The 26,474-nt window shown below is 36.2% G+C and overlaps 1 protein-coding gene and 1 long non-coding RNA gene across 5 annotated transcripts in view; one reads left to right on the top strand and one right to left on the bottom strand.

The window, feature by feature from the left end:
• Positions 1-26,117, top strand: part of LOC139362347 (uncharacterized) — a 111,178-nt gene extending 85,061 nt beyond the window's left edge. The window contains exon 5 of the long non-coding RNA XR_011621093.1: positions 25,642-26,117. This is a non-coding gene — a long non-coding RNA (uncharacterized lncRNA). The remainder of the gene's footprint in view (positions 1-25,641) is intronic.
• The window catches only part of LOC105495028 (Fas associated factor 1), a 504,146-nt gene that overhangs the window by 68,133 nt on the left and 409,539 nt on the right, over positions 1-26,474 (bottom strand). For all 4 annotated transcript variants that reach the window (XM_071093153.1, XM_071093175.1, XM_071093142.1 and 1 more), the window contains 2 exons: positions 26,116-26,252; positions 21,904-21,992 (listed from right to left, as the gene is read on the bottom strand). In XM_071093153.1, the coding sequence (XP_070949254.1) occupies positions 21,904-21,992; positions 26,116-26,252 (226 nt within the window). The remainder of the gene's footprint in view (positions 1-21,903; positions 21,993-26,115; positions 26,253-26,474) is intronic.

Genomic DNA, 26,474 nt, shown 5'->3' with positions numbered 1-26,474 from the left:
ACATGTGATACTAGGCTGGCCAGGAAGGGACTTTTATCCCTATTCAGAGATGAGGAAACTGAGACTCAGAAAGCGTAAGTGATTTTCCCAGAGTCACACAGCTTGTTAGAATGCAGGCCTCCTGATACCTAATCTACAGCTCTTTCTGTTATTTAACTTATCTTGAACCTACATGCTTATTGTATTTCTCCACCTCTACATTTTCTTCCTTCCAAACAGTGCAAATACAATCCTCGAATTAGTGTAGCAGACTGTTATGGAATGATTTTCTTGGGTGTGTAAGGAATAATCTGTTTCAACTTGCTGAATGAATTGTATAGGAAAAACAAATACAGGTTTAGTTCATTTAATTCTCAATGGATTCTCCTTAGAGAAAGGCAAGATGCTAAGGAATGATATTTATCTCCAGTCTTATGTTATTCTGCAGAGTTGTCACCATTTATTTGTAAGTCTATTTCTCTTTCAGACTTTAAGCAAATTGAAGAGACTTTGTCATATTTATCTCTTTATTCTGACCCCCAAGCAGTGCTTGGTGCTTGGCAGATTTTTAAAAAATGAACACCAAATGAGCATTTGGTCCCACATACATCTACATTATAAGTTCATATCTGCTAAATGGATTTGTCTGTAAAATCATTATCTGCTGGTGCTCAAAAACAGTGAAATAAGGATTATGGCAAATCTGACATGACATTCTTTCAGGTTACTACTTATTATATCAAAGATTGAGCCTTTTATATAATGTTAGACTAACTGGTTATTTTTTTAAACTCCAGTAATCAACAGTTTTAAACAGAAATTTCAAAATAGTCTGTGTAGGACTATAAAACAGAGATGAATTCACAAGCAGCAAGTAACTTCCAAGTCCTAACTGAGATTGTCTTGCTTTGCTAGAATGTAAGTCTCTGGAATTTCCGGTGGAGCTGTTTAGAAAAGATTCTTTTTCATCTGGATAGAAGTGGTATGTGGGAGTCAGCTAAAAAGCTGAATTTAGGACTGGCTTTACTAATTTCCTTAGTGGGAGAATTTCAAACTATGGCTTGCCGTCTCAATGTCTGCTTTACATGAAACTGGCTAACTAGTGAGAGTTTATGTTAAGGCTAAATCAATCCAGAGACAATGTACACGTCTGCCTGGTAACCTAGGATGGAACCTGTACATTTTTCAAGAATGATGCCTCAGTTTAGATCCTGTCATCACTAACTCAGAGATTACGGCATTAGCCTGTTAATAAGTCTCCTAACTTCCAGTTTCTCCCCATAAAATTTGTTCATCCACTTACATATTTATAAAATGTTTACTGCACACCTACTAGATGTAGGCCCTGTGTTAGAAACTGGAGATGAGTAAGACGGTTTCCTTCTCTCATTAGTTGTATGAGATGGATATATAAGCTTACAAAGGAAGTCAGTATACAGGAGGGCCTATTATGGGTTATCATTTTACATATGCTATTTCTTTTCATTCCCACAATACCACAATGGGATATTATGTCTACTTGACAGATGGGGAAACTGAGACTTGAATTGGCTATGTAATTGTCCATGGTGTATATCTCATAAGGAACTGAATCAGGTTTTGTATGTAGGTCTGTTTCTAAAACCTATGTTCTTTCCACTAAACCAATGGCTCTTAAATTTTAAGATACATAGAAATCACTTGTTATATAGGAAATTTGTGAAAACATAGACTCTCTGGCCCACCTGCAGAGATTCTGATTCAGTAGGTCTAGCTTGGAAGCCAAAGGTATGCTCAAAGACCACAGCTGGAAAAGCAATGTAGTTCAGAAAGCAAACAAAATAACAGAAATTACAACAAAAAGGTATTACCATAAAGATAGGAACAAAGTGAGTAAGCAAATGTCATACCTATCAAATTAGTTTCCTAAATTGCAAATTTAATCTTGCTAATTTCCTGCTTAAAAGAAGCAATGAATGCTTACTGCCCAGTTTAAGGTTCAAGCTTTATAGCAGAACATAGACATACCTTCAAGAAAAATGTGCCCTAATGCACATTTTCAGTCCTCTCCCTCCTCACTTCTGTCTATGAATAACTCCTTCTTGCCTTATTGAATTACTTCTTTCCCACATATCCCAAGCCATTTGACACTATGTATCACATATCCCAATTTTTATAATGTTCTTCTTTCTTAATCCAAATGATTCTTCCTACTCATTCTTCCAAACTTAGTTTATATTATTAGTATTATTGCAGATAATATTTCCTGTTTATTTACTAGATGTCAGGCACCAGTCTAAGCACTTTATATGTATCAACTGATTTAATCTTCACAACAATCTTATCAAATGGCTACTAAATGAAGTAACTGAGGCACAGAAAGATTAAGTGACTTTTCTCAAGATTATACAGCTGCTAGGTAGAAGAGCTAGGATTTGAATTCAGGCAATATAGCACTACAAACTCTTAACCATTAACTTACAGCTATCTCTCATGAGTCATGGACTCTTCCATTTACCCAGGTCCTAATTCAAACTCTATCTCTCTTTAGATTCACCTAGTCTATCCTCATCTCTTATTCTTCTGAACTTCCTTCCATTCCACTTGTTCGTGGACCATATCCCTCTGTTTTGAACCAATCTGGTCTCTAACTGCTTCAGGTACTGAGGTTTCTGTTTTAGAGATAAGTGGCAAGTACCCTAAAGGCAGAAACCATATTACCCTGTGTACCTTGGCCTGGACTTGTCACATGGCAGACACTGAATGAATTTTTCTTGGACCGAAATACAGAGCACGCATTTTACCAAATAAACTATATTCAGTGGTTAAAGATATAGCACATGAATGGGTAATTAGAGTCCCTCCAAAGTGAAGAGGGGGTAGTTAGGCAGGTATATGTTAGACAGCTCCTTTCTTGACAAAAGACTGAGAAGCAAATGCAAAAAGGTTCTCATGCATATGTAGGTTTGTTCTCCATGGTTGGCTGGTCCTGACTTTCAAAGTGAAATCCTGTAGTTCAATCTTTCAGTAAACAGTAATTAGATATCTACAGCTATACATTCAAATTGATCTTTGGATTAAAAAGCTGCATAGAAGGTTTCACTCCCTTTCCAGATAAGAGATTTTCACAAACACTTTGGATTGGCTGCAAAGCTGAATCTATCTACTGCTTTGCAGCATGAATAAACTGGTTCAGGATTACAAAGTGTATGTTCTTTGTCTCAGTTACACCTGGAATATTTGCAGTGAACAGATTCCATAGGTTGTATTCTTTGTATTTACATATTGTTATTCTAGTATATCTTTTCCTCAGGGTAAATATTTTACAACTGCTAAAGTGGTATAATCAAATACATTCATGTGCATGTAAGAGCTTTATGAAAAAGATAATTTAAGGCAGTATTTTTCTAATAAAAGTGCATGGACAAATTTTTTAAAAGAAAAATGCTATTTAAAAACAAAATGCTAGAATTCAAAATCATTTGCAAATCTTTTTCCCCAACTCCTGCCCTTACCTACTGGATGCCCCATTATAAGAGAACTATTTAATTTGAATTAAGATAAAATAACACTAAAAGGAGAAAAAAATAACAACACAAAAGGCCTGACTCTATAAGTGATCTTGGGCAAATAATTTATACAAGTGTTAGTTTCCTAAACTACAGAATAATGAAGTAAGATTAAGTAAATTCTAAAGTTCCTTCCAGATCAGCCTAGATTAAAAATAACAGCAATAATACTTTTATTTACATAGTGCTTATTACATACTAGGTGCCAGTGCATGTTACTCTCATGTAGGTACTATTACTATGTCTATTTTATTTAAGAGGAAATTGGAAACTGGCAATAGGTCAGAGGCCCAGGAATGTATTTTAAACAAGCTCCCCAGGTGATTGTGATGCTAATAGTCACTGTACTATATTTTGACAACTCCCACACCAACGACTGCAGTCTATAATAGGAAAGACTGTGCAATCCCAACTGTTATCTGTTAAATAAGATATTTTTCCAATTAGTATATGTCTGTCAAATAAGATATTTTTCCAATTAGCACATGACTTGGGAAAGTCATTAAATGTTCTGTGTTACAGTTTCCTCTTCTATAAAATGAGTATAATGAAACCTGTCTTACAGATTTTGCAAATGGCCTAGTCTTATGTATATAATGGTCGCCATTATCAAAGACATCCAAAAAGTTATTAAAACAAAGGAAGGAACAATAAAAGTTTGTTAAAACCCATTTTAAAGTCCATTCCATAAACTGTCACTTTTCCTTGTTTTTAATTTTATTTTTAAATGAACATACAGTAAAATGGATTATTTGTAATGTACAGTTCCATGAATTCTAACATATGTACAGATTCATGTAACCACCACCACAATCAGGATACAAAACAGTTTCATCATACAAAAAATATCCCTTGTGGTATCCCTTGCAGTCACATACTTTCCTGAATACTCTCTAGCAACCGCTGACCAGTTCTCTGTCCCTACAGTTTTGCCTTTTCAAAAACATCATATAATAGAACTGTACGGTAACTATTAGAGACTGATATATTTTACTTTTTTTTTTTTTTTTTTGAGACGGAGTCTCGCTCTGTCACCCAGGCTGGAGTGCAGTCCGCCTCCCAGGTTCACGCCATTCTCCTGCCTCAGCCTCCCGAGTAGCTGGGACTATAGGCGCCCGCCACCTCGCCCGGCTAGTTTTTTGTATTTTTTAGTAGAGACGGGGTTTCACCGTGTTAGCCAGGATGGTCTCGATCTCCTGACCTCGTGATCCGCCCGTCTCGGCCTCCCAAAGTGCTGGGATTACAGGCGTGAGAGACTGATATATTTTACAAAGCATAATGCCTTTGTGATACATTCAAGCTGCTGTATGTATCAAAAGTTCACTCCTTTTTATTTCTGAGCAGTATGCTTATTTGTTTACCCACTGAAGGTCAATAAAGGATACTTAAGGACATTTGGGTTTAGTTTTGGCAATTATGAACACAGCTTCTATAAACACTCATGCACAAGTTTTTGTGTGAATCTAAGTTTTCATTTTTCTACAGTAATACTGAGCAGTAGGTTGCTGGATCATAAGTTAAATGTATGTTTAACTTTCTGAGAAACTGTCATGAAACTGTTTATCAGAGTGGCTGAACCACTTTGTATTCTTATCAGCAATGAATAATAGTTTTGGTTGTTCTCCAACCATTGAAATTCCCAAAGCTGTGCAAAGCTGTGATGTGTATCTTAGCATACTAGCAGTGAATTTCTTCAATGAAACAACAGTGGGCAGTTGAGAATTCCAAAAGCAAATCTATTAAAATAGTTTTCACGGCCAGGCGTGGTGGCTCATGCCTGCAATTCCAGCACTTTGGGAGGCCAAGGTGGGCGAATCACGAGGTCAGGTGTTCGAGACCAGCCTGGCCAGCATGGTGAAACCCCGACTCTACTAAAAATACAAAAATCAGCCACGTGTAGTGGTGGGCACCTGAAATCCCAGCTACTCAGGGGGCCGAGGCAGGAGAATCGCTTGAACCCAGGAGGCAGAGGTGGCAGTCAGTCCAAACCACACCATTGCACTCCAGCCTGGGTGATAGAGTGAGACTGTCTCAAAGAAAAAAAAAAAAAAAAAAAAGAAAGAAAGAAAGAAAGAAACAAAGAAAGAAGAAAGAAAGAAAATAGTTTTCACTAGTCTGCTATAATTTTTTATAGGGGTGTTTTGCCTATATATGTCCAGGCATAAAACCAAAAACCTCTAACACGTTTTGGTGTGGTTTATGCTAAAAATACTCTGCAAAGATGAGTATAATAGGAAATGAGAGGTATGTATGGCTATTGTTAAAGTGAAATATCTAATCTGAAATTAGAATCTTTCTGCCTAACCAAGTAGCCCTCACTTAATTATGATGTGTGTTATTGGCTGATAGTGTGTTCCTCCAATCTAGCCATCAATTGGAAAAGTACCCTTCTTTCTTCTAGAAGATACTTTTCCACAAGTTGACCTGCCACAATGCTGCTAATTTTTTGTCTCAGCCTTAAAAAATTTTCCCTGGTGAGGCCTAACTCTGCTAGGCAGATCTAATACCCTACATGTATCTCCATCATGGAATTTATGTCATAATACATGCAATCCTTTGTTTGCATGTCACTGATCATCTAAAGGAATGCATCATCCTTATATCTCCTGATGTTGAGCACAATGCGGATATATAGCAAGTCCCTAGAAAATGTGTAGATTTAGTGGTCAAAACAAATTAATGGTAGTTTACTTACTAAATGTCTACATATGATCCTTTAGGACTCAAATGTTTACTCCTTAAGAAGTATTGTTTGTGTCATTTCTGTATCATACTTATTGCCATTGCTGTTTTTCATACCATATTGCAAGTACCTGTTTCCTGGGATAATAGGTAATTGGAAAGAATAACCAGGGTCAAGACAAATCTGTAACTGGAAGAAAAATGCCAGATAATTCTCAGTATTCCCCATGAGAGGCATGAAAATCAGGATAAAGTAATTTGGAGAGGTAAAAGTGACTTGTCAAAAATACTAACGGAAGGCAACTGAATATCTTTCTCTCTGATATTTTTTTCTATACAAATTGTCTACTTTCTGCAAACTGGACCAACATGATTTCAACTTCTTTACACACTGTTCCTTTGCTCATGTTTTCCCAACCTTGTAATGATCTCTCCTCTTACCTCTGCACATGCAAACTGTACTGTGCTTTCCAGAGCCAGATCAAATCTTACCTCTTAGGCCGTGCACAGTGGCTCACTCCTGTAATCCCAGCACTTTGGGAGGCTGAGGCAGGTGGATCGCTTGAGTCCAGGAGTTCAAGACCAGCCTGGGCAACATGATGAAACCTCATCTCTACTAAAAATGCAAAAAATTAGCTGGGTATGGTGGTGCATGCCTGTAGTCCCAGCGACTGGGAGGGAGGCAGGAGGATTGCTTGAGCCTGGGAGGTCGAGGCTGTAGTGAGCCCTAATTGTGTCACTGCACTCCAGCATGGGCAACAGAGTGACACCCTGTCTCAAAAAACCAAAAAACCTTACCTCTTTAGAAAAGTCCTTTTTAACTATAAAGATTGTTCTTTCTGAATTCTTCTAGATCATATAACAAACCTTTGCTAGGGATACTTTTTGTAAGGATATGCTTTGGCTCTCCAACTTTAGATGACAAATTCCTTAAAGAACAGGACTGGCACTCATACTGTTTTTTGTATATTAATTTTTAATTTACAAAAATTGTATATATCATGTATAATCTGATGTTCTGAACTATATATACATTGTAGAATGGCTATATTGAGCTAAATAACATATGCATAACCTCACATACTTATTGCTTTTTGTGGTGAGAACTCACACTATTTTTTTAATGTTCCCAGAAACAAACAGTGGTAGTCCCTTAGTTTGGCAGCAAACAATGTAAAGGTACAATGCACATGAAAGTGTACTTTCAGCTCCCAAATTCTTGCAAACATGGCCATATAAGGCCCGATGGGAAATAAAAATTCATGAGGGATATGACTGTCTCCAAAGATAGGAATTTAGGTTAGTGTTATATTTAAGACAAGAACAGTTTCTTCCAATTCTTTTAAAAAGAATCTGTATAAGAAGAAAAAATGTTTCTAGGTGCCTGTCAGGTTTATGACATTGGGAAGGTCTCAACAGCCTCTTGAGAAGGCTTTAGAAGGTTTTAATTTTTATTTGGAAAATACTAAGATGGCTACTTTTTAAATGTTACATAAAAGAAAATACAACTAGATATATTATCCCCAAAGCCAGCTAATATTTCATAACTAGAAAATTAAACATACTTTCTGAGCCCTCGCCATTACTGAAAACAAAAAGTGGACAGGTTGGGCCAGCTATTTAACAATGAATGCTTTTACAGTAATAAATGGTGACAGCCCAAATCAAAAAAGAATGCATTACTGAGATATCATCAATTGTGTTCTGTCATTACATGGCAACTCCACCCAGTCTAAGCTTGTCAAAAAGTGTTACTGTAATCCATGAAGAAGTCTTCACCTCAGGCAAAAGGGAAAAATGTAGAGGGCTGGCTCTGAACAGGTATGCTGAATTGTAATGCCAATGTTGAGTCACAAATCTCTTTACATCAGTTTCATATATGACAATTATTAACTTCTACTGTGAGGTGTCAGACATGGATAAACTGATCTATCAGCAGGCACTTTAAGAACAACAAATGTAAACAAGGAGGGTATGGCTACATCTTTTTAAAAGTGAGCATTATTCCATGCACAAAAGTAGAGGTAGGCAGATATGAGAAACTTTCTTATTCTAATCTAATAAATATAATATTTGCGAATATGGGAATGTCTGATCTGGCCTTCAGGTCATCCCACTCAGATCCTACGTAATCTTGGTAAAGAGCACTGATCCAGTTTATCTCACAAGTCTTTAATATAATCGTACCTCAGTTTTACAAGGGATCATGGTGTATCAAAAGCAGGTAAGTGTGTATTCTGGCCTTTACACAGTTTTATTACCTTGGGCAAATTGCTTAACCTGTATAAGCCTCAGTTTCCTCTCTCCTCAGTAAATGGGGGCAATTACTATCCCTTAAGATTATCATAAAAACTAGAAGGGATGATTCAAAGGAAGTATCTAACAAAGTGCTTGGCCCTAGCGATTTGCAGCACAAGCTTAGTCCCTTCTTTGAGATACTTCACCTGACTCCTTACTTCCCTATGAAATAGAAGTTTGGAATTTAATACAGAGTAACAAACTGCTCAGGATTAAAGTTCATAAAGGCAGAGCTTGAATCCTTTCCACTCTATGTCAGTTCCCAGTAGTACCCAGTAAGTACTGAGCCTAAGAATCAATAATAACTTTTCCAATTTCCAGCCCATAGTAACCTGTCACTTCTCTGCACTCAAGAATTGAAAACTATGTGTATTATTTGTGCTCTTTATTATTATTGTAAAATATACATAACATACAATATACTATTATAAACATACAATTTAGTGGCATTAAGTACACTCATAATGTTATGAAACTGTCACCACCATCTATTTCCTAACATTTTCATTACTCAAAAAGAAACTCTGTACCCAAGAAGCAGTAACTTCCCAATTTACCCTATGTCTTCAGTTCCTGGCAAACTCAAATCTACTTTCTGTCCCCATAAATTTGCCTATTCGATTGTTTTCAGAAATTTGCCTATTGATGAATCATACCCATTTGTCCTTCTGTGTCTGGCTTATTTTACTTAGCATATTTTCAAGATTCATCTATGTTGCAGCATTTATCAGTACTTTGATCCTTTATTAAGGCGAAATAATATTCCACTGTATGGCTACACCACATTTTTATCCATTAATCTGTTGACAGATACTTGTATTATTTCCACTCTTTAGCTATTGTGAATAATGATGCAATGAACTTTCAGGCATAAATACCTATTTGAGTCCCTGTTTTCAGTTCTTTTGGGTATATGGCCAGGAGTGGAATTCCTGGTTCATATGGTTACTCTATGTTTAACTTTTTGAGTAATCAACAAACTGTTTTCCATAGCAGCTGCCATTTTACATCCCAGTCAGCAATGTACAAGGGTTCTAAATTTGTGTCTACATCCTCATAAATTCTTATATTCCATTTTAAAAATTATAGCCATCCTTCTAGGTATGAAGTGGCATCTTATTTGTGGCTTATATTGTATTTCCCCAATGACTACTGACATTTAGCATCTTTCCATGTGCTTGTTGGTCATTTGTGTATCTTTGAAGAAATGTCTATTCAAGTCCTTTGCCCATTTTTTAATTGAATTAATTTTCTGTTGTTGAGTTGTAGGAGTTAATATATTTAATATATTCTGGATATTAAACCCTTATTACATGTATGATTTGCAAATATTTTCTTCCATTTTTTGGGTTATCTCATTCTTTTTTTATGGATGTATAGTATTCCACGGTGTATATGTACCACATTTTCTTCCAGTCTCCCATTGATGGGCATTTAGGTTGATTCCATGTCTTTGCTATTGTGAACAGTGTTGCAATGAACATAGGCAAGCGTCTTTATAACAGAACAATTTATATTCCTTTGGGTAAATACCCAGTAATGAGGTTGCTGAGTCGAATGGCATTTCTGCCTGTGTCTTTGAGGAATTGCCACACTGTCTTCCACAATGGTTGAACTAAATTATACTCCCACTAACAGTGTGTAAGCATTCTCTTTTCTCTGCAACCTCGCTAGCATCTATTTTGTTTTTTTTTGTCTTTTTAATAATAGTCATTCTGACTGGTGTGAGAAGGTATCTCATTGTGGTTTTGATATGCATGTCTCTAAAGATCAGTGATGCTGAGATTTTTATTCATATAATTGTTGGCCACAATGTATGTCTTCTTTTGAAAAGTGTCTGTTCATGCCCTTTGCCCACTTTTTAATGGGGTTGTTATTTGTAAATTTAAGTTCCGTATAAATGCTGGATATTAGACCTCTGTCAGATGCATAGTTTGCAAAAATTTTCTCCCATTCTGTTGGTTGTCTGTTTACTCTGCTGATGTGTGTTTTGCTCTGCAGAAGGCATTTAGTTTAATTAGATCCCATTTGTCAATTTTTGCTTTTGTTGCAATTGCTTTTGGCATTTTGTCATGAAATCTTTGCCCGTCCCTATGTCCTGAATGGTATTGCCTAGGTCGTCTTCTAGGGTTTTTATAGTTTTAGGTTTTCCATTTAAGTCTTCAATCTATCTCGAGTTAATTTTTGTATATGGTGTAAGGAAAGGGTCCAGTTTCAACCTTCTGCATAGGGTGAGCCAGTTATCCCAGCACCATTTATTGAATAGGGAGTCCTTAACCCATTGCTTGTTTTTGTCAGCTTTGTCAGACATCAGATAGTTGTAGGTGTGCGGTCTTATTTCTGAGCTTTCTATTCTGTTCCATTGGTCTGTGTCTGTTTTTGTACCAGTACCATGTTATTTTGGGTATTGTAGCCCTGTAGTATAGTTTGAAGTTGAGTAGCATAATCCCTCCATCTTTGCTATTTTTGCTTAGGATTGCTTTGGCTATTCAGGCTCTTTTTTTTTGGTCCCATATAATTTTTTTTTTTTTCTTTTTTTGAGATGGAGTCTTGCTCTGTTGCCCAGGGTGGAGTGTAGTGGTGAGATCTCAGCTTACTGTAACCTCTGCTTCTTGGGTTCAAGTGATTCTTCTACCTCAGCTTTCCAAGTAGCTGGGATTACAGGCACCTGCTACCATGCCTGGCTAATTTTTGTATTTTTCATAGAAGCAGGGTTTCACCATGTTGGTCAGACTGGTCTCAAACTCCTGGCCTCAGGTGATAAGCCTGCCTTGGCCTCCCGAAGTGCTGGGATTAAAGGCGTGAGCCACTATGCCTGGCCTCCATATGAATTTTAAAAGTCTTTTCTAGTTCTGTGAAGAATCGCAATGGTAGTTTAATAGGAATAACATTGAATCTATAAATTGCTTTGGGCAGTATGGCTATTTTAACAATATTAATTTTTCTTACCTTTGACCATGAAATGTTTTTCCATTTGTTTGTATCTTTCAGATTATTTACAGCTAGTGTACAGAGATACAATAGATTTGCGTGTTAACTTCATATCCTGCAAGTTTCCTGACTTTGTTTTAAGCTCAGTTTTTTTTTTTTTTGGTGTGGAATCTCTAGGGTTTTCTACATATAAGATTATGCCATCCACAAATAGAGATTATTTTACTTTTTTCTTTCCAATCTGTATGCCTTTTATTTCTTTTTCCTACCCTGGCTAGAAGTTACAGTTAAAAGGCAGCAGGGAAGTTGGAATCCTTGCTTTTTTCCTGATCTTGGAAGAAAAGCTATGAGTGGTTCACTATTGAGTATGATGTTGGCTGTGGGTTTTTCATATGTGGGCTTTATTATGCTGAGGAAGTTCTCTTTTTTTCCTAGTTTATTGTGTGTTTTTTTATCATGAAAGGGTGTTGGATTTTGGCCAATTTTTTTTCTGCATGCGTTGAGTCTTGTTAGTATCAGAGTTACAGATTATGTTGCATAATAATGTGAATGCAAAATATCTGCATGCATATTTCCAGCCCACTCTTTCATCTTAATTTGTCCTCCCTATAATTCGTTGGTAAAGAAACTGACATGAATTCCTTTAATACTGAGTACATGATACTCACCCAGATGCAAACCACAAATTTTAGGAAAATTTTTAAGATCAAAACTTTTAGATAATAAAAATGAAACATAATATTTAAATAATACTAATGACAGTTTCTAAACAGTAGAAGGTAATTGATATTGTTTGTGGTATTTCACAAAGGTTGTTTATATCCAGTTTAATGACTCCTGTTGTGACCCGTAGGTTAGCTTTAGTATCTCATTTTTTGTAGAGATAGGGTTTTGCCATGTTGCCCAGGCTGGTCTTGATCTCCTGGGTTCAAGCAATTTGCCTACCTTGGCCTGCTCATGGTGGCATGAGCCACCGTGCCTGGCCAAAACAATTTTTAAATTATTTATTATTTCTAGGCTGGGCATGGTGGCTCACAACTGTAATCTCAGCACTGTGGAAGGCTGAGGTGGGAGGATCTCTCGAACCCAGGAGTTCAAGACCAGCCTGCACAAAATAGCAAGACCCTATCTCTACTAAAAATAATAATAATACTAAATTTATTATTTTTAAATAATTTAAAAATATTTTCATAGAGATGGGAGATTTTCTGTGTGGCCCAGGCTGGTCTTAAACTCCTGGATGTAAGCAATCCTCATGCCTTTGCCTCCCAAAGGGCTGGGATTACAGGCACGAGTCACTGCGCCCAGCCTCCACCTTTTGGCTGTTATGAACAACACTACTATAAATAGTCATGTACAAATGTTTACATGGACACAGATTTTCATTTCTCTTGAGTATATAACTAGGAGTGGAATTGCTGGATTACATAGTAACTACATTTAAACCATTGAAGAGCTGCCAGACTGTTTTCCAAAGCTGTTGCACCATTTTACATTCCCACTAGCAGCCAATGAGGGTTCAGATTTCTCCACATCCCTGCCAACATTTGTTGTTACCTGAAGACTTTTCTTTTTTTTTTTTGAGACAGAGTCTTGCTCTGTTGCCCAGTTGGAGTGTAGTGGTATGATCTCAGTTCACTGCAACATCTGCCTCTCAGGTTCAAGTGATTCTCCTGCCTCAGCTTCCTGAGTAGCTGGGAATACATGTGCATGCCACCATGCCCAGCAAAGATTTTTATATTTTAAGTAGAGATGGGATTTCGCCATGTTGGCCAAGCTCGTCTTGAACTCCCAGCCTCAAGTGATCTGCCCACCTTGGCCTACCAAAGTGCTGGGATTACAGGAGTGAGCCACTGTGCCGGGCCCCTGATGACTTTTTTGATTCTACTAATTGTAGCAGGTATGAAGTGGTACCTCACCGTGGCTTTGATTTGCATTTGCCTGGTGAGTAATAATGTTGAGCTTCTTTTCATGTGCTATTGGTCACTTGTATATCATCCTTGGAGAAATGTCTTTTCAAACCCTTTGCCAGTTGTTGCTGGGATAATTTGTCTTTTTGTTATTGAGTTGTTAGAGTTCTTTATATATTCCAGATAAAAGTCCCTTATTATTAGATAAATGATTTACAATAATTGTCTCCCAATCTGTGGGTTGTACTTTCACTTTCTTGATGGTGTCCTTTGAAGTAGTTTAGTCAACAGTACTGATTCTGCCTCATCTTTTAAATTTTAACTCAGCTTGCAAAATAATCACTCAGTGAAAAACTTCTCTTGTAATATATATTTCTCATTGATAAACAGAATAAAGAGTGATGACTACTTCCACTTCTTCAACATACATACAGCACATATGACAAGAACTGATTCTTACTTTGCACACATTAGTAGTTTCATCCAACTGTAATCTCTCTCTCTCTCTAGTAATGTCCAGAATATAGTTATCACTCTTCCATCAACCACCCCATTACCATTGCATATGCCATTCGACAGTGTCATTTGATGAAGTATTTAATCCAGAACTAATTCTGCTGTCTCTCTCTCTCTCTCTCTCTCTCTCTCTGAGAGAGGGTCTTACTGTTGCCCAGGCTGGAGCGCAGTGGTGCAAACACAGCTCACTGCAGCCTTGACTTCTTGGGCTCAAGCAATTCTCCCACCTCAAGCCTCCCAAGTAGCTGGAACTACAGGCATGCACCACCATGCTTGGCTAATTTTTTTCCCTCTTTTTTGTAGAGATGGGGTTTCCACATATTGCCCAGGCTGGTCTCAAACTCCTAGGCTCAACTGATCCTCCTACCTCAGCCTCCTAAAGTGCTGGGATTACAGGCGTGAGCCACTGCACCCAGCCTGCTGTCTCTTTTGAGCATTAGCTTCTAATTGCCAATTTTGCAGCTAGCTTTACAAGTTTCTCAGCAATAGTAGGATTTGCATCCATTTTTACCTCGACTGTACTTGTAAACAATTTCTCCTTTGGCATTTTGCATCTTCTCTGCTTTTAGCAATAGATTTCTTAATTTAGTGGTATTATTTTTCTTCTGTTCTGAAAAAATTCTATTGATTTAACAGAGAGGTAGATCATTAGGCTTTATTTAATAATGAAGCAAAAACTTTGAAGGGCTCATGCTTTTATCAAAAAATGTTCTAAGAGAGAAACACTGACAGTAGGGGTAAATGGATTTCTTCTCTTATATGATCAATTTTTATATATTCACTTCTTAATCAAATTCTTTTATGGAAACTAGTATAAGAATAATCACACTCAGATTCAGCTGCCTTGGCATCTTCTATACTGGTACTGGAGTTCTTTGAATTACGTCTATACTAATGTTGAACTACAGTTGACCCTTAAACAACATGGGTCTGAATGGTGTGAGTCCACTTATGTGGAGAGTTTTTTCAGTAGAAGTTATACTGAGTATGTCTGCCTCTTTTGCCTCTTTCACCTCCTCCACCTCTTTTGGTTCTGCTTCCTCTAAGACAGCAAGACCAACCTCTCCTCCACCCCTCTCCTCAGCCTGCTCTATGTGAAGGTGACAAGAACAAAGACCTTCATGATAATCTGCTTCCACTTACTGAAGAGGCAATACATTTCTTCTTCCTTAGGATTTTCTTAATAACATTTTATTTCTAGTTCATTTTGTTAATGCACTATATAATACAAGTAACATACAAAATATGTGTTAATCGATTATGTTATTGGTAAGATTTCTGGTTATCAGTAGGCTATTAGTAGTTAAGTTTTGGGGGAGTCAAAAGTTATACTTGCATTTGACTGTGTCAAGAGTCGACACCCTAAGCTCCATGTTGTTTAAGGGTTAAATGTAGTTTGAACTACACTAGTTTGTACTGGTTTGCAGTAATTATTATATTATATTCATCATTAATTTTATGCTTCAATGAACCATTGTTGAGACATGATCCATTTTGGGAAGCTAAGAATATAATTAACTTAAGCAAGGAAAAATGAATGTAAATATAACAATAACATATGAATGACATGAAGTTCAGATGTCAGAATCAAACACCTCTGTTAAATGAATGCTTGCCAAGACAAAACAATCAATGCAATCAATTCTTATTATCTATTAACAGTCTAATAAATTGTAACAGATATGATAAATTAAACGGGATCTGAAGAATGTAATTCTTACATTTTATATGATAAAATGTAAGAAGTCTATTTTATATGATAATTCTTATCATATAAATGTTTATAGAATAACATTTTATATGATAAATTAAATGGGATCTGAAGAATGTAAATCTTACATTTCAAAATGTGAAATAAATGTGAACAAAATGAACCTGTTGCTTATTCATACCTAACTGCTTGGGAATCTTAGTAGATAGGTACTCCAGTAGTTCAGGAATCACACTGAGAAACATTGCCCCAGAAACCAGAACCTAGCATGTAGCAGGAACTCAAAGAGTAGCTGTTATTATCTATATTCTTACCTGTTCTACCTGCCTTGAAGCTTGAGAACATGTCTGGCTCACCCTGGCTAGGTGCTCCCTGGGCTTCATCCACCTGATTAGTTGATAGACTTTATTGGAATTTCTGGGTTGTAAGCCTAAGGACCTTGTTTATCTTGCTCACAGCTGTGTTCTTAGGCCTCACACAGTGTCTGCTATACAGTAGAAGCTCAATAAATATTTACGAAATGAATATATAAATCAAAGGGAGAGAAATTAATTTTCTGTGATTTGGGCCTAAGAAAGGAGAAAAATCACTGGATAAATAACTATTTTTCTAAGCAGAATGTAGCTACCTACAGAAAGGCACCTATGGTGTGGTTGGCTAACCATTTAGTAACCTACTCATCAACAATTAACACAGCGCTTTCTCCTTGAAGTTACTTTTAAATATTAGAACTTTTATAACTTTAGCATTTTCAGTGGAATTCTAATGTTTAAAAATATCATATTTTTGGGTTTTTAATCTCACATATAAATTTATATACAGCTATCTCACAGAAAACTCTCTTAACAGAACTATTGACCAGTGAGTAGTTTTGCTAGCTTTAAGAAGTGGTGTGTGTGTGTGTGTGTATATATGTATATACGTATGAGTGTGTGTGTGTATTTTTTAAAGAATAAGAGTAAAATCTCCTTTTAAAGGTCTGTTTAGTAAGTTTTGCTTTAATTTTTGTACCAAGAGATTGTTTTTGTTCTCTGTGCCTTGAGACGATTTATTCCTGCTTTATAGAAAACAGCAATAACTCATGGTCATAGAGAGTAGAAGGATGGTTATCAGAGGTTGGGAAGGGTGGTGCGGGGAGGTGGGGATGTTTAACGGGTGCAAAAAAAATAGAAAGAATGAATAAAGCCTACTATTTGATAGCACAACAGGATGATGACTGCGGTCAATGATAACTTAATTGTATATTTTAAAATAACTTAAAGAATGTAACTGGATTGTTCGTAACTCAAAGAATAAATGCTTGAGGAGATGGATACCCCATTCTCCATGATGTGTTTATTTCACATTGAATGCCTGTATCAAAGCATCTCATGTGCTCTATAAATACCTACACCTACTGTGTACCCAAAAAATGAAAAATAAAAAACAAAAACAACAACAACAACAACAACAAACTACAACAGAAGCCAGAATCAGTATTCTGTTTGTCATTGTTAGCTTTGCAAACAGAATGGGTATGATGGTGGTGAGATTTTAAACAGAGGAAAGGAAAAGGAATGCACTGCTGAAAACAGACTAAGACGAAGCTTAGGGGAAAAAAGTTACACTTTCCATGTAGCAGACAACAAAGCCAACAATTTCCTTTGGCAACAAAAAGGCTGCTGTTAGGTAATAAACGTATCTTCCCTACAGTGTGGCAATGCAGTTTTTAAATCCTAAATTAGAACCCTTTAAAATAAGCCTACTATGCCCCTCTAGCATATTTTGTCCATGTTCCACTAATGTATTCTTAGAATTCCTAGAGATGAGAATGATGTAACTGCCCTTGAAATCTGCCCTGATCTCCAACATCTGCATTGTGGTAATTACCGAGCTATTGTTCAGATACAAGTTAATCACAGAGGTAAGCCTGGAAGAGAGTAATCCTTGCAAGCAGGATAGAGGATTATAAACAAATTTGTGTTGAATGAATAAACAAATGAAACAATAAATAGATCACAAACTAAGTATCACAAACTCTTGGTTATCAGAGGTTTCTAGGTAGCTTAAAAAATAGTGCATATAAAAAAAATCAACCCATTTACATGTTAAAGAGCATCTATTATTTGGAATCAGGCTTTAGGCAAAAATAGATTCTAAAATGTGGCTACTGTAATGTAGTAATACTTGTTTTCCTCCTCATCCACACTTTGCCAATAGTCTCTCATTAAAGCAAAAGATTTCTTTGTCCCAAGGACCTAGTCCAGTGACATGTACTTGGTAGGTACTTTGTAAACCTTTACAAAACCGAACTAACATGATTAATGAAAATGTCTAAGAGAGAAAGCTATAGGCGGTTCCGTCAAAAACAGAGATCCATATAATGTATATACCCTAGTTAAAAATAGAGCAATCAGTGATATAAAGGTTAGTCCTTTCTGGGCCACTGAAGAGTGATTCAGTGTATAAATACGGTTCAGGTTTGGGTTTATTTAACAAAAGTTTTAAACACAGGAATCTCCGGTTGAAGTATGGAATCATCAAAGTGATGAATATAATTTAAAGTTAAATTTAAATAAATTCAGGCCTAGGAAGCCAGCCTCCAAACCTATTCTCTGTTTTTAATTTCAAACTTAAGTAAAGTCTTATTTGTAATTTTTTTTAAATAAAGGCAAATTCACAATTACAAGGGACAGTGCTCCTTGTCACATATTCAGCAGATACCAAATCATTAAGGTCTATGTATAGTACAAGAGAAGTCTTTAAAGTTAGAAATGTTTTTCTTAGGAACTCTATTATAACTTGAGCTATAACTTTCATGAAGACATTCTAAAAACAAAGAGAAATCCTTACCTCTTGCAATTAAATTTCAATAAAAATTTCAATTATATGGAGCGCTGGATTTTTCCTGTAACCCTCATATTAAATTTTGTGCTCAGTATTAAAGGACTTAAAGTCAATTTCTTTACCAGTACATTATGGGGAACACAAATTAAGATGAAAAAATGAACTGGGAATATGTATGCAAATATTGTGTATTCATATTCTTATACAGCATAATCTGTAAATCTGGTACTAATGAGACTCAAGATTTAAATGGCTGAAGAATGTTTTTAGTGAATTATTGTCAATCAATGCCTCTGTTCCAGGATAAATGTAATCTTGAAAGGTAAAACACCTATTATTACAAATTCCTAACTAAGTACAGTACTTCATTATTTCAAAATGTCACTGTCAATTTATAGAGTAACAGATAAACATCTTTCTACCATATATCTGAATGCCTTTCCTTCAGAGTAAATGAAACACTGATTATTAAGAAAAAGTATAAACAATATTTTTATAGCAATAGAAGATACCTAGTGAGCATTAAAAATCTATAAACTGGCCAGGTGCAGTGGCTCACGCCTGTAATCCTAGCACTTTGGGAGGCTGAGACGGGCGGATCACAAGGTCAGGAGATCGAGACCATCCTGGCAAACACGGTGAAACCCCGTCTCTACTAAAAAATACAAAAAAACTAGCCGGGCGAGGTGGCGGGCGCCTGTAGTCCCAGCTACTCGGGAGGCTGAGGCAGGAGAATGGCATAAACCTGGGAGGCAGAGCTTGCAGTGAGCTGAGATCCGGCCACTGCACTCCAGCCTGGGCGACAGAGCGAGATGCTGTCTCCAAAAAAAAAAAAAAAAAAAAATCTATAAACTAGTTACAGTGTTCTAAATTTTCATATTTGTTAATGTGGATATATTGGGTTTCATTTTTTAAAAATATTTAAAAATTTATCTTTTCGGTTTGTTTGTTTTTAAGAGACAGGGTTTCTGTCACCCAGACTGGATTATAGTGGTGTAAGCATAGCTCACTGCAGCCTTCAACTCATGGGCTCAAGTGATTCTCCCACCTGAGCCTCCTGAGTAGCCAGGACTACAGGCATGTACCACCATGCCCAGCTATTGTTTTTACGATTTTTTTTGTAGAGATGGGGCCTTGCTATGTTGCCCAGGATGATCTCAAACTCCTGGCCTTAAGCCATCCTCCTGTCTTGGCCTCTCAAACTTCTGGGATTACAGGGGTGAGTCACTGTGCCAGGCTACACTTGCTATAGGGTCCCACATTGTTGCCTAGGCTGGGATACAATGGCATGAACATGGTTCACTGTAGTCTCAGCTTTCCAAGTAGCTGGGACTACAGGCATGCAACACCACCCCTGGCTAATTTTTGTATTTTTTGTAGAGATGGGGTTTCACCATGTTGCCGAGGCTGGTCTCTTAACTCCTCAGCTCAAGTGATCCACCCACCTTGGCCTCCCAAAGTGTTGGGATTACCAGTGTGAGCCACCCCCCAGCCCTGGCCAGGTTTTATATCATTGTAATCAAATATTGTTTTTTTCTTCCAAGTTACTTTATTTTATGTAAATTCAGATGTTCATTTATTCAATCACTTAACAAACATTTACTGAGTGCTGACTTTGTCCTAGGTACACTGTTAGGGGACAGACTTACAAGCATGAATATGATATGACTCTTGCTCTTAACAAACTCACAGTTTAATGTAATACAGGGATAAATGAGTAAAATACAATAGTTCAGGGTTATATTAAAACTGTCTATATGTTTCACATTTGCAATAACTAAAGGATAGTCTATTAAAACTATCCTTAGAAACTTTTCATCTTTGTTCAGAAATAAAACTCTCCCTTACTTGTTCTAGGGAAATCTTTTAAAAAGAAATTTAAAACATATATATTAAAAATGATAATCTTACAAATATCTGTGAACATAACATCTCAGATTAACAAATGCTAATATTTGTTTCATATTTTATTTTAAGGCTGTTTTCTAAATCCAGAAATTTCTTGAATGAACCAAGCAATAATGACTTCTTGAGATAATTACTTATAGCTCCTACCAGCTATATGGCCTTGGGCAAATTTACTTAACTTTGACTCTCAGTGTTCTCATCTGAAAAGTACAGATAGTCATACCAATCTGTGCTACATTATCTGCCATTTACCCCCTCAGGATCCATGTTCTCTACACAGCTTTTTGCCCATGGAGGTTCTCCTACCTTCCAGCTTCTGATTATGCTAAATTAATAGGAGATACTAGCAAAAGATCAGAGAAGGAAGGTGAAGCTATTCCCTAGTTTCCTCCCTACTGGGCCACCAAGGTTGGCTATATCCCTCTGTCAGAAGCAGTCCTCTCCATATAGCACTCTCTCCTAGGCTTTCAGGCCTAGAGATGATAATGGTTCCCTTTAGCCTTGGGTCTGTATTATCTTCTGTTGATTATTTTTTTGAGACAGATTCTCGCTCTGTTGCCCAGGCTGGACTGCAGTGGCATGATCTTGGCTCACTGCAACCTCCACCTCCCAGGTTCAAGAGATTATCCTGCCTCAGCCTCCCAAGTAGCTGGGATTACAGGCACACACCACCATGCCCAGCTAATTTTTGTATTTTTAGTAGAGACAGGGTTTCACCATGTTGGCCAAGCTAGTCTTGAACTCTTGAACTCAGTGATCGATCTACCTCAGCCTCCCAAAGTGCTGGGATTACAGGTGTGAGACCCCATGCCCAGCTTCTTCTGTTGATTTTTGAAAACCCTGCCCACATCTTTAAAAATGGTCACTTTATTAAACTCTTCTTAAATAACCTAGCTTAAAAGTGTCTATTTACTGCCAGAACACTGACTGATCACAACTTCATGGGTTATTCTGAGGATCATACGAGATGATTAGTGCTTAGCACAGTGCCTAGCACATGATAAATACTAGGTAAGTATTGAACACTATTGTTATCAATAATGCTTTTATTATTGTTTTATTTGAGGTTCTATGTTCATGTTATCTATAACACCTGACTATGTTTAGGAGGTTGAGAAAACACCTGAATATGTTTAGGAAGTTGATAAATTCAGAATGCTAGAGATCTTTTGCTAATTCTCAAGGTACTTCAAACATATATTCAAATATAAAATGTGTTTATTGCTAATTAATCTCAATATTTAAAAAGAGTAAGAGGACCATAAAAGTGAGTGATAAAATCCATATAGTAGACATCATTTCCTGGACTATAGTTTCTTCTATAAAAATGCTTCTGAACTAATTTCTTGGAAATCGACTTCCTGTAACCACCCCAAATCTAGCAAAGTGTAAATAGTCCATAAACTAAAACAAATCATTGGGTCTTGGGGTCATAAAAAGAATGGACTGAAAGGTAAACTTCATAGCATAAAAACCCTTGGTAAATTTGGAAATGCATCTTCATCATCTTTATTTATCGATCATATCACAGGCATGTACCATCATTTGACAAATTACCTCATCAAAATCCTATTAAAGATCTGCTTAACCTTACCTCGTCCTTTATATCTTCCTGTTGTTGGGCTGTGAAGATCTCCATTGCAGCCATGAGTCTCATCATTAACTCATCTACTGTTGTGTTCCCTAAAAACATATAGAGATTGCCAAACTTTATATAAGCTTTTTATATATAACTTCAAATTATTAAAGTATTAGAAACTGGAAAGTTATTCTAGAATTAACCAGAAAGGAAAACCAGTCTAAAAAAATTACAGTTAAAATACTTTTGTGGTTTTATTGAAATGTTTCATATGTTTAATAAGAAAGAGTAGTATACTGGCAGTTGAAATTTCAGAACAGTTATATTTGAGGGAGCAGTTTCTTAATAAGAAGGACTTTTAGCACTATATAGATGAATGTCCAAATCATGAAGTTCAAAAGTTCTGTCAAATTATGAAAACATATCTAGTTAATAACACTAGCAACAACTACTAGTTGTTTACATATCACTGATTAGGCTACGCACTTCTATACTATCTCATTTAATCTGTACAACAATTCTACGAAGGATTATGACTTAGTTTTAAAGAGAAGAAAAATGAGTCACAGAGAGCTCAAAAAAACTTGTCTGACTAAGGTCAAGCTGGTTAAGTGGTGAGGTCAGAATCTGAAACCAGAAGAGGCTGACTCGAAGCCTGGCCTCTTTGCCACCCACCTCAGTCTATTACCTTATTTAGAATTATCTTCTATCACCAAAAATCCTCTGGTGAAACAAACAGTAACTCAATTTCTGAAAAAAATGATTTCTTTTTTTGCCCAATTGATATTTCTCCCTTTCAGCTGCTTTTAAATGACTCTTATGATCTTTATAAAGAAGATATTTTAAATGTTTGATTTTCCTTAATGTCATTTTATTCCCTGACCAAGTCCATAACAAACATATGGCACATACATGCCATTTCCTGAACACATTTAAGTCATTGTTATTTGCTTGGGATGTACCTACAAGAGAAAAAGTCATGAGGATATATAAAGATATGACAATTCTCTTCTCTCAAACCTACAGGCAGAAAGAGTTAGGTTTTCTCCATGGCTTGAGAAGGGATCTTCTTCCCCATTAACGAAATGGCCACCAACAGGACAATAAACACCAAGCATTCTTGCTGGCATTTTTCCAGAAGGCATGATCTTTCAATGGTGCTTTCCCTAATTATCCTTATGACCATTGGCAGTATGGGTTAAGGGAACATCTATGGTCCTTGGCAAAAGAAATGATCTAATTTGTTCACATCAGTACTACTCACTCAGTAAATGAGCTACAGGACAAACGTTATCTTGGCACTAAGAAAACAGAACTGGTTTTATAGTTAGAGTTCTAACTCTAATTCCATTACTTATAAGCTATATAATCTAGTACCTGGAAATTGTCTGGCACATGACAAAGGCTTTGATGAATATTTATTCAGTAAACAAATAAATGAACAAATGAATAAATGGACTGTAGCTCTCTAAGGATAAATTTCCTTTTCTCAAAACGGAGATAACACTATGTAATGTTCTTAGAAGGAGTGGACATAATGTAAAGTATACACAAATCCTTGGTAGTTAATATTAATAGATATGACACATGACAAAAGAAGTTTAGGAGCACCTTCAATATAGATATTTTATTCTTTTGAGACAGGGTCTCCTTTGTTGCCCAGGTCTCAAGTGATCCTCCCACCTCAGCCTCCCAAGTAGCTGGGATTATAGGTATGTGCCACCACACCTAGCCAATGTAGATTTTATTATTGGACAAGTCTCTGGGTTTCTATGTTTTATTTAAAAACTGTAGTGGCTAAGACTCAGAGCATGGGAAATGGGTACTATATGGAGTATACTGGAATCATCAGTGGGAAAATACTACAGTTGTATAGGTTGACTACATACTGGCCATTAATTTTTAGGCTTAAGTCACTACTTGTAAGCTATGTTTTAGCCCTAACTGGAAGGATCCACGGCCAAACTGAACTTGTAGGTACTTCATACTTAAGCCCTTATTGATCAAAGACAGAGAAAAAGTGTACTAGTTAATGCAGTTCAGGGCAAACTTACTCTTTATAGTTGATTGCAGCAGTTCTCAAACTTTTTGGTCTCAGGACCCCTTTACACTGTTAAAAATTACTGAGATACCCAAAGAACTTTTGTTTATATGGATTATGGCTATTAACATTTACTGTGTTAGAAATTAAAATAGAAATATTTAAAATAAATTCATAAATCCATTTAAAACTAACAATAATAAACCCATTGCATGTTAATATAAACATTACATTTTTATGAAACATGACTATTTTCCAACAGAAAAAGGTTAGTGAGAAGAGCAGCACTGTAACATTTTTGCAAATCTCTGTAATGTGTGTGCCTAATAGAAAACAACCGTATTCTGTATTCTTGGACATCTACACTAACCAGTTACAATATCTTGTACTGATTGAAATTTACAAAGAGAATCGGGTCGCACAAAGATATGTAGTTGGAAAAGGGAGAAGTATTTTCATAGATAAGTGTGGATATTCTTTGACACTACACTTAAACTGACAAGTGTAAGTTTTCTTCAAATTAGATGCACATGGAATTTGAAACCCTATCAATGAAATCTGTGTACTCCGTTACATTAAAATCCATTGCCCTTTGAAAGGATCTTTTATCTGTGTATGATTTTATAATATGCACTGATCATTTGTAAAACATTGGTTCACTGAGTTATGTATTTCTCTGCTGAATGCTGACACACTTCATTATAGAATATTAAAAAAAAAAAATCACAAAAAACGTCTGGCAACTACCCAGGCTACATATGCATAGTTTGCCTGTCAGTAATATTTTCAAGTAAAAATAATTTCTATAAGAAATAAATCAAGTAGTTCAGTGTAAGCAACCACACCAGTGCTTTTCTTCGAGACCACCAGTATACTTTAGTATGCAGCAGAAGTGCTTTACCCATACCTCCCATGGTGCCACACAAACTATTAAAAGGGTTAAAATTTAATAAAAGTAATAATTTTTACTGCTTCATCAAGGACATTTTTAAGGCTTTTTCTTTTTTTTTTTTAACTAAATACATGGCAATTAAGAATATGACTACTAGTACAGTTTTGTGTTACGGCTTTGATTCGTGCTAAGGTGCCAAGAGTTTTTATAAACCATTCCTTTGGAGCCACTAGTGCAAATGTCAACACAGTAAAAAAGGCAAAAAAAAAAAAAAAAAAAAAAAAAGTCTTATTACAGTTAGGAAAATAATTTTGACCTTACAGATACCCTAAAAGGGTCTAGTCTGAAGTCTACAAACCACACCCTGAGAACCACTAGTTCTTGCAATGTTGCCTCTGACAGGGAAAGCAGGAATGAAGTGTTATCTTCATTATCCATTTACCCTATGCAAATCAGTTCCCCTGGAGGTCTTTTTAAACACTGTTTATGAAATTGAATGCTCTAGTTATAGAGAAAACATAAAATGCTAGAGGTCTGGTTTTATTTGGGTTTTAAAGGCACTGCAATTTACACTTATCCCCTCCTCCCAACCAGACTTAAATGGAGGCAGAAATCAGTACCCCAGATACAGTTTTAGCTTGAGGCACTTGAAAAACCTTTTCCCCAGTGGCATAGAGAAGATATACTGTTCAACCTAAGCTTTGTAATGAACAAGGTAATATTTTACACCAACCCCTGGAGTGCATTAGTAACAGTAAACAAAACAAAACCATTCACTTCTTTTTTGGTAAAAGAATGTGCACTGTGGTTAAATTCACAGGCATCTGACAGTTTCCTGCTTCAGGGTTGCTTGGAGTCATACAAATAAGAAGAAACAATTGTCATTGTGAAAAATTCAATCTTCAATATACAGTGACTGGATTTTCTAGATAGCTAAAGATAAGTACTTCTTTCAATTAATCAACATTATAACAATAAATCAATATAAATAGAAATTAAGTACTTTACAACTGATTATGTCCTAATTGCTAGATTATAGAATTTAGCAATTCTGAACATTTAACTTGAACATCCTGTGTCCCAAGGGTTGCGCAATTTTATTAAGATGTTTCTGTTAGATTTTCATGCAGCATATTATTTTTTATAGCACCTATACTTTTTGAAGACATTTTTCAGGATGTTCTATATTTTCAAATGCAAATTTACTAATAGAAATATTGTCAGCTTTGGTGGAAAAACTATAAAGTTATCACATACCAAGAAGGCTTTACTCTCCTTGTGACATGTACTTTACCTTGTATCACATTCAACACTTCATTAGATGATCGCTTTCCCATAATAATCAGGAAAAGCGGAAACTGATCTGTTTTTTGAGTTCGAATGGTTTGTGCCACAACACTGCCAAAGTGTCTATTGCACATAGTCAGAAATCTAAAAGGAGACAAAATACAAAGTAAGTTTTGCTTTGTAGTTTAATAGATTTACTAGTACTTCAACAAAGAACTCATTGTGTTGTTAGTTATGTTAAATTAGACAGCCTACCTGATATCAGTATGTAAAATCTTGCTATATTGAGTTTTCAAACATATATGACATGATACAGAAGTGATTATCACATAGAAAAGCAGGAAGCATACCCTAAATGCTGTCTGG

This window comes from Macaca nemestrina, chromosome 1, assembly GCF_043159975.1.
Source record: "Macaca nemestrina isolate mMacNem1 chromosome 1, mMacNem.hap1, whole genome shotgun sequence".
NCBI classification, from domain to species: Eukaryota; Metazoa; Chordata; class Mammalia; order Primates; family Cercopithecidae; genus Macaca; species Macaca nemestrina.
This window is presented reverse-complemented; position numbering and strand designations above follow the sequence as displayed.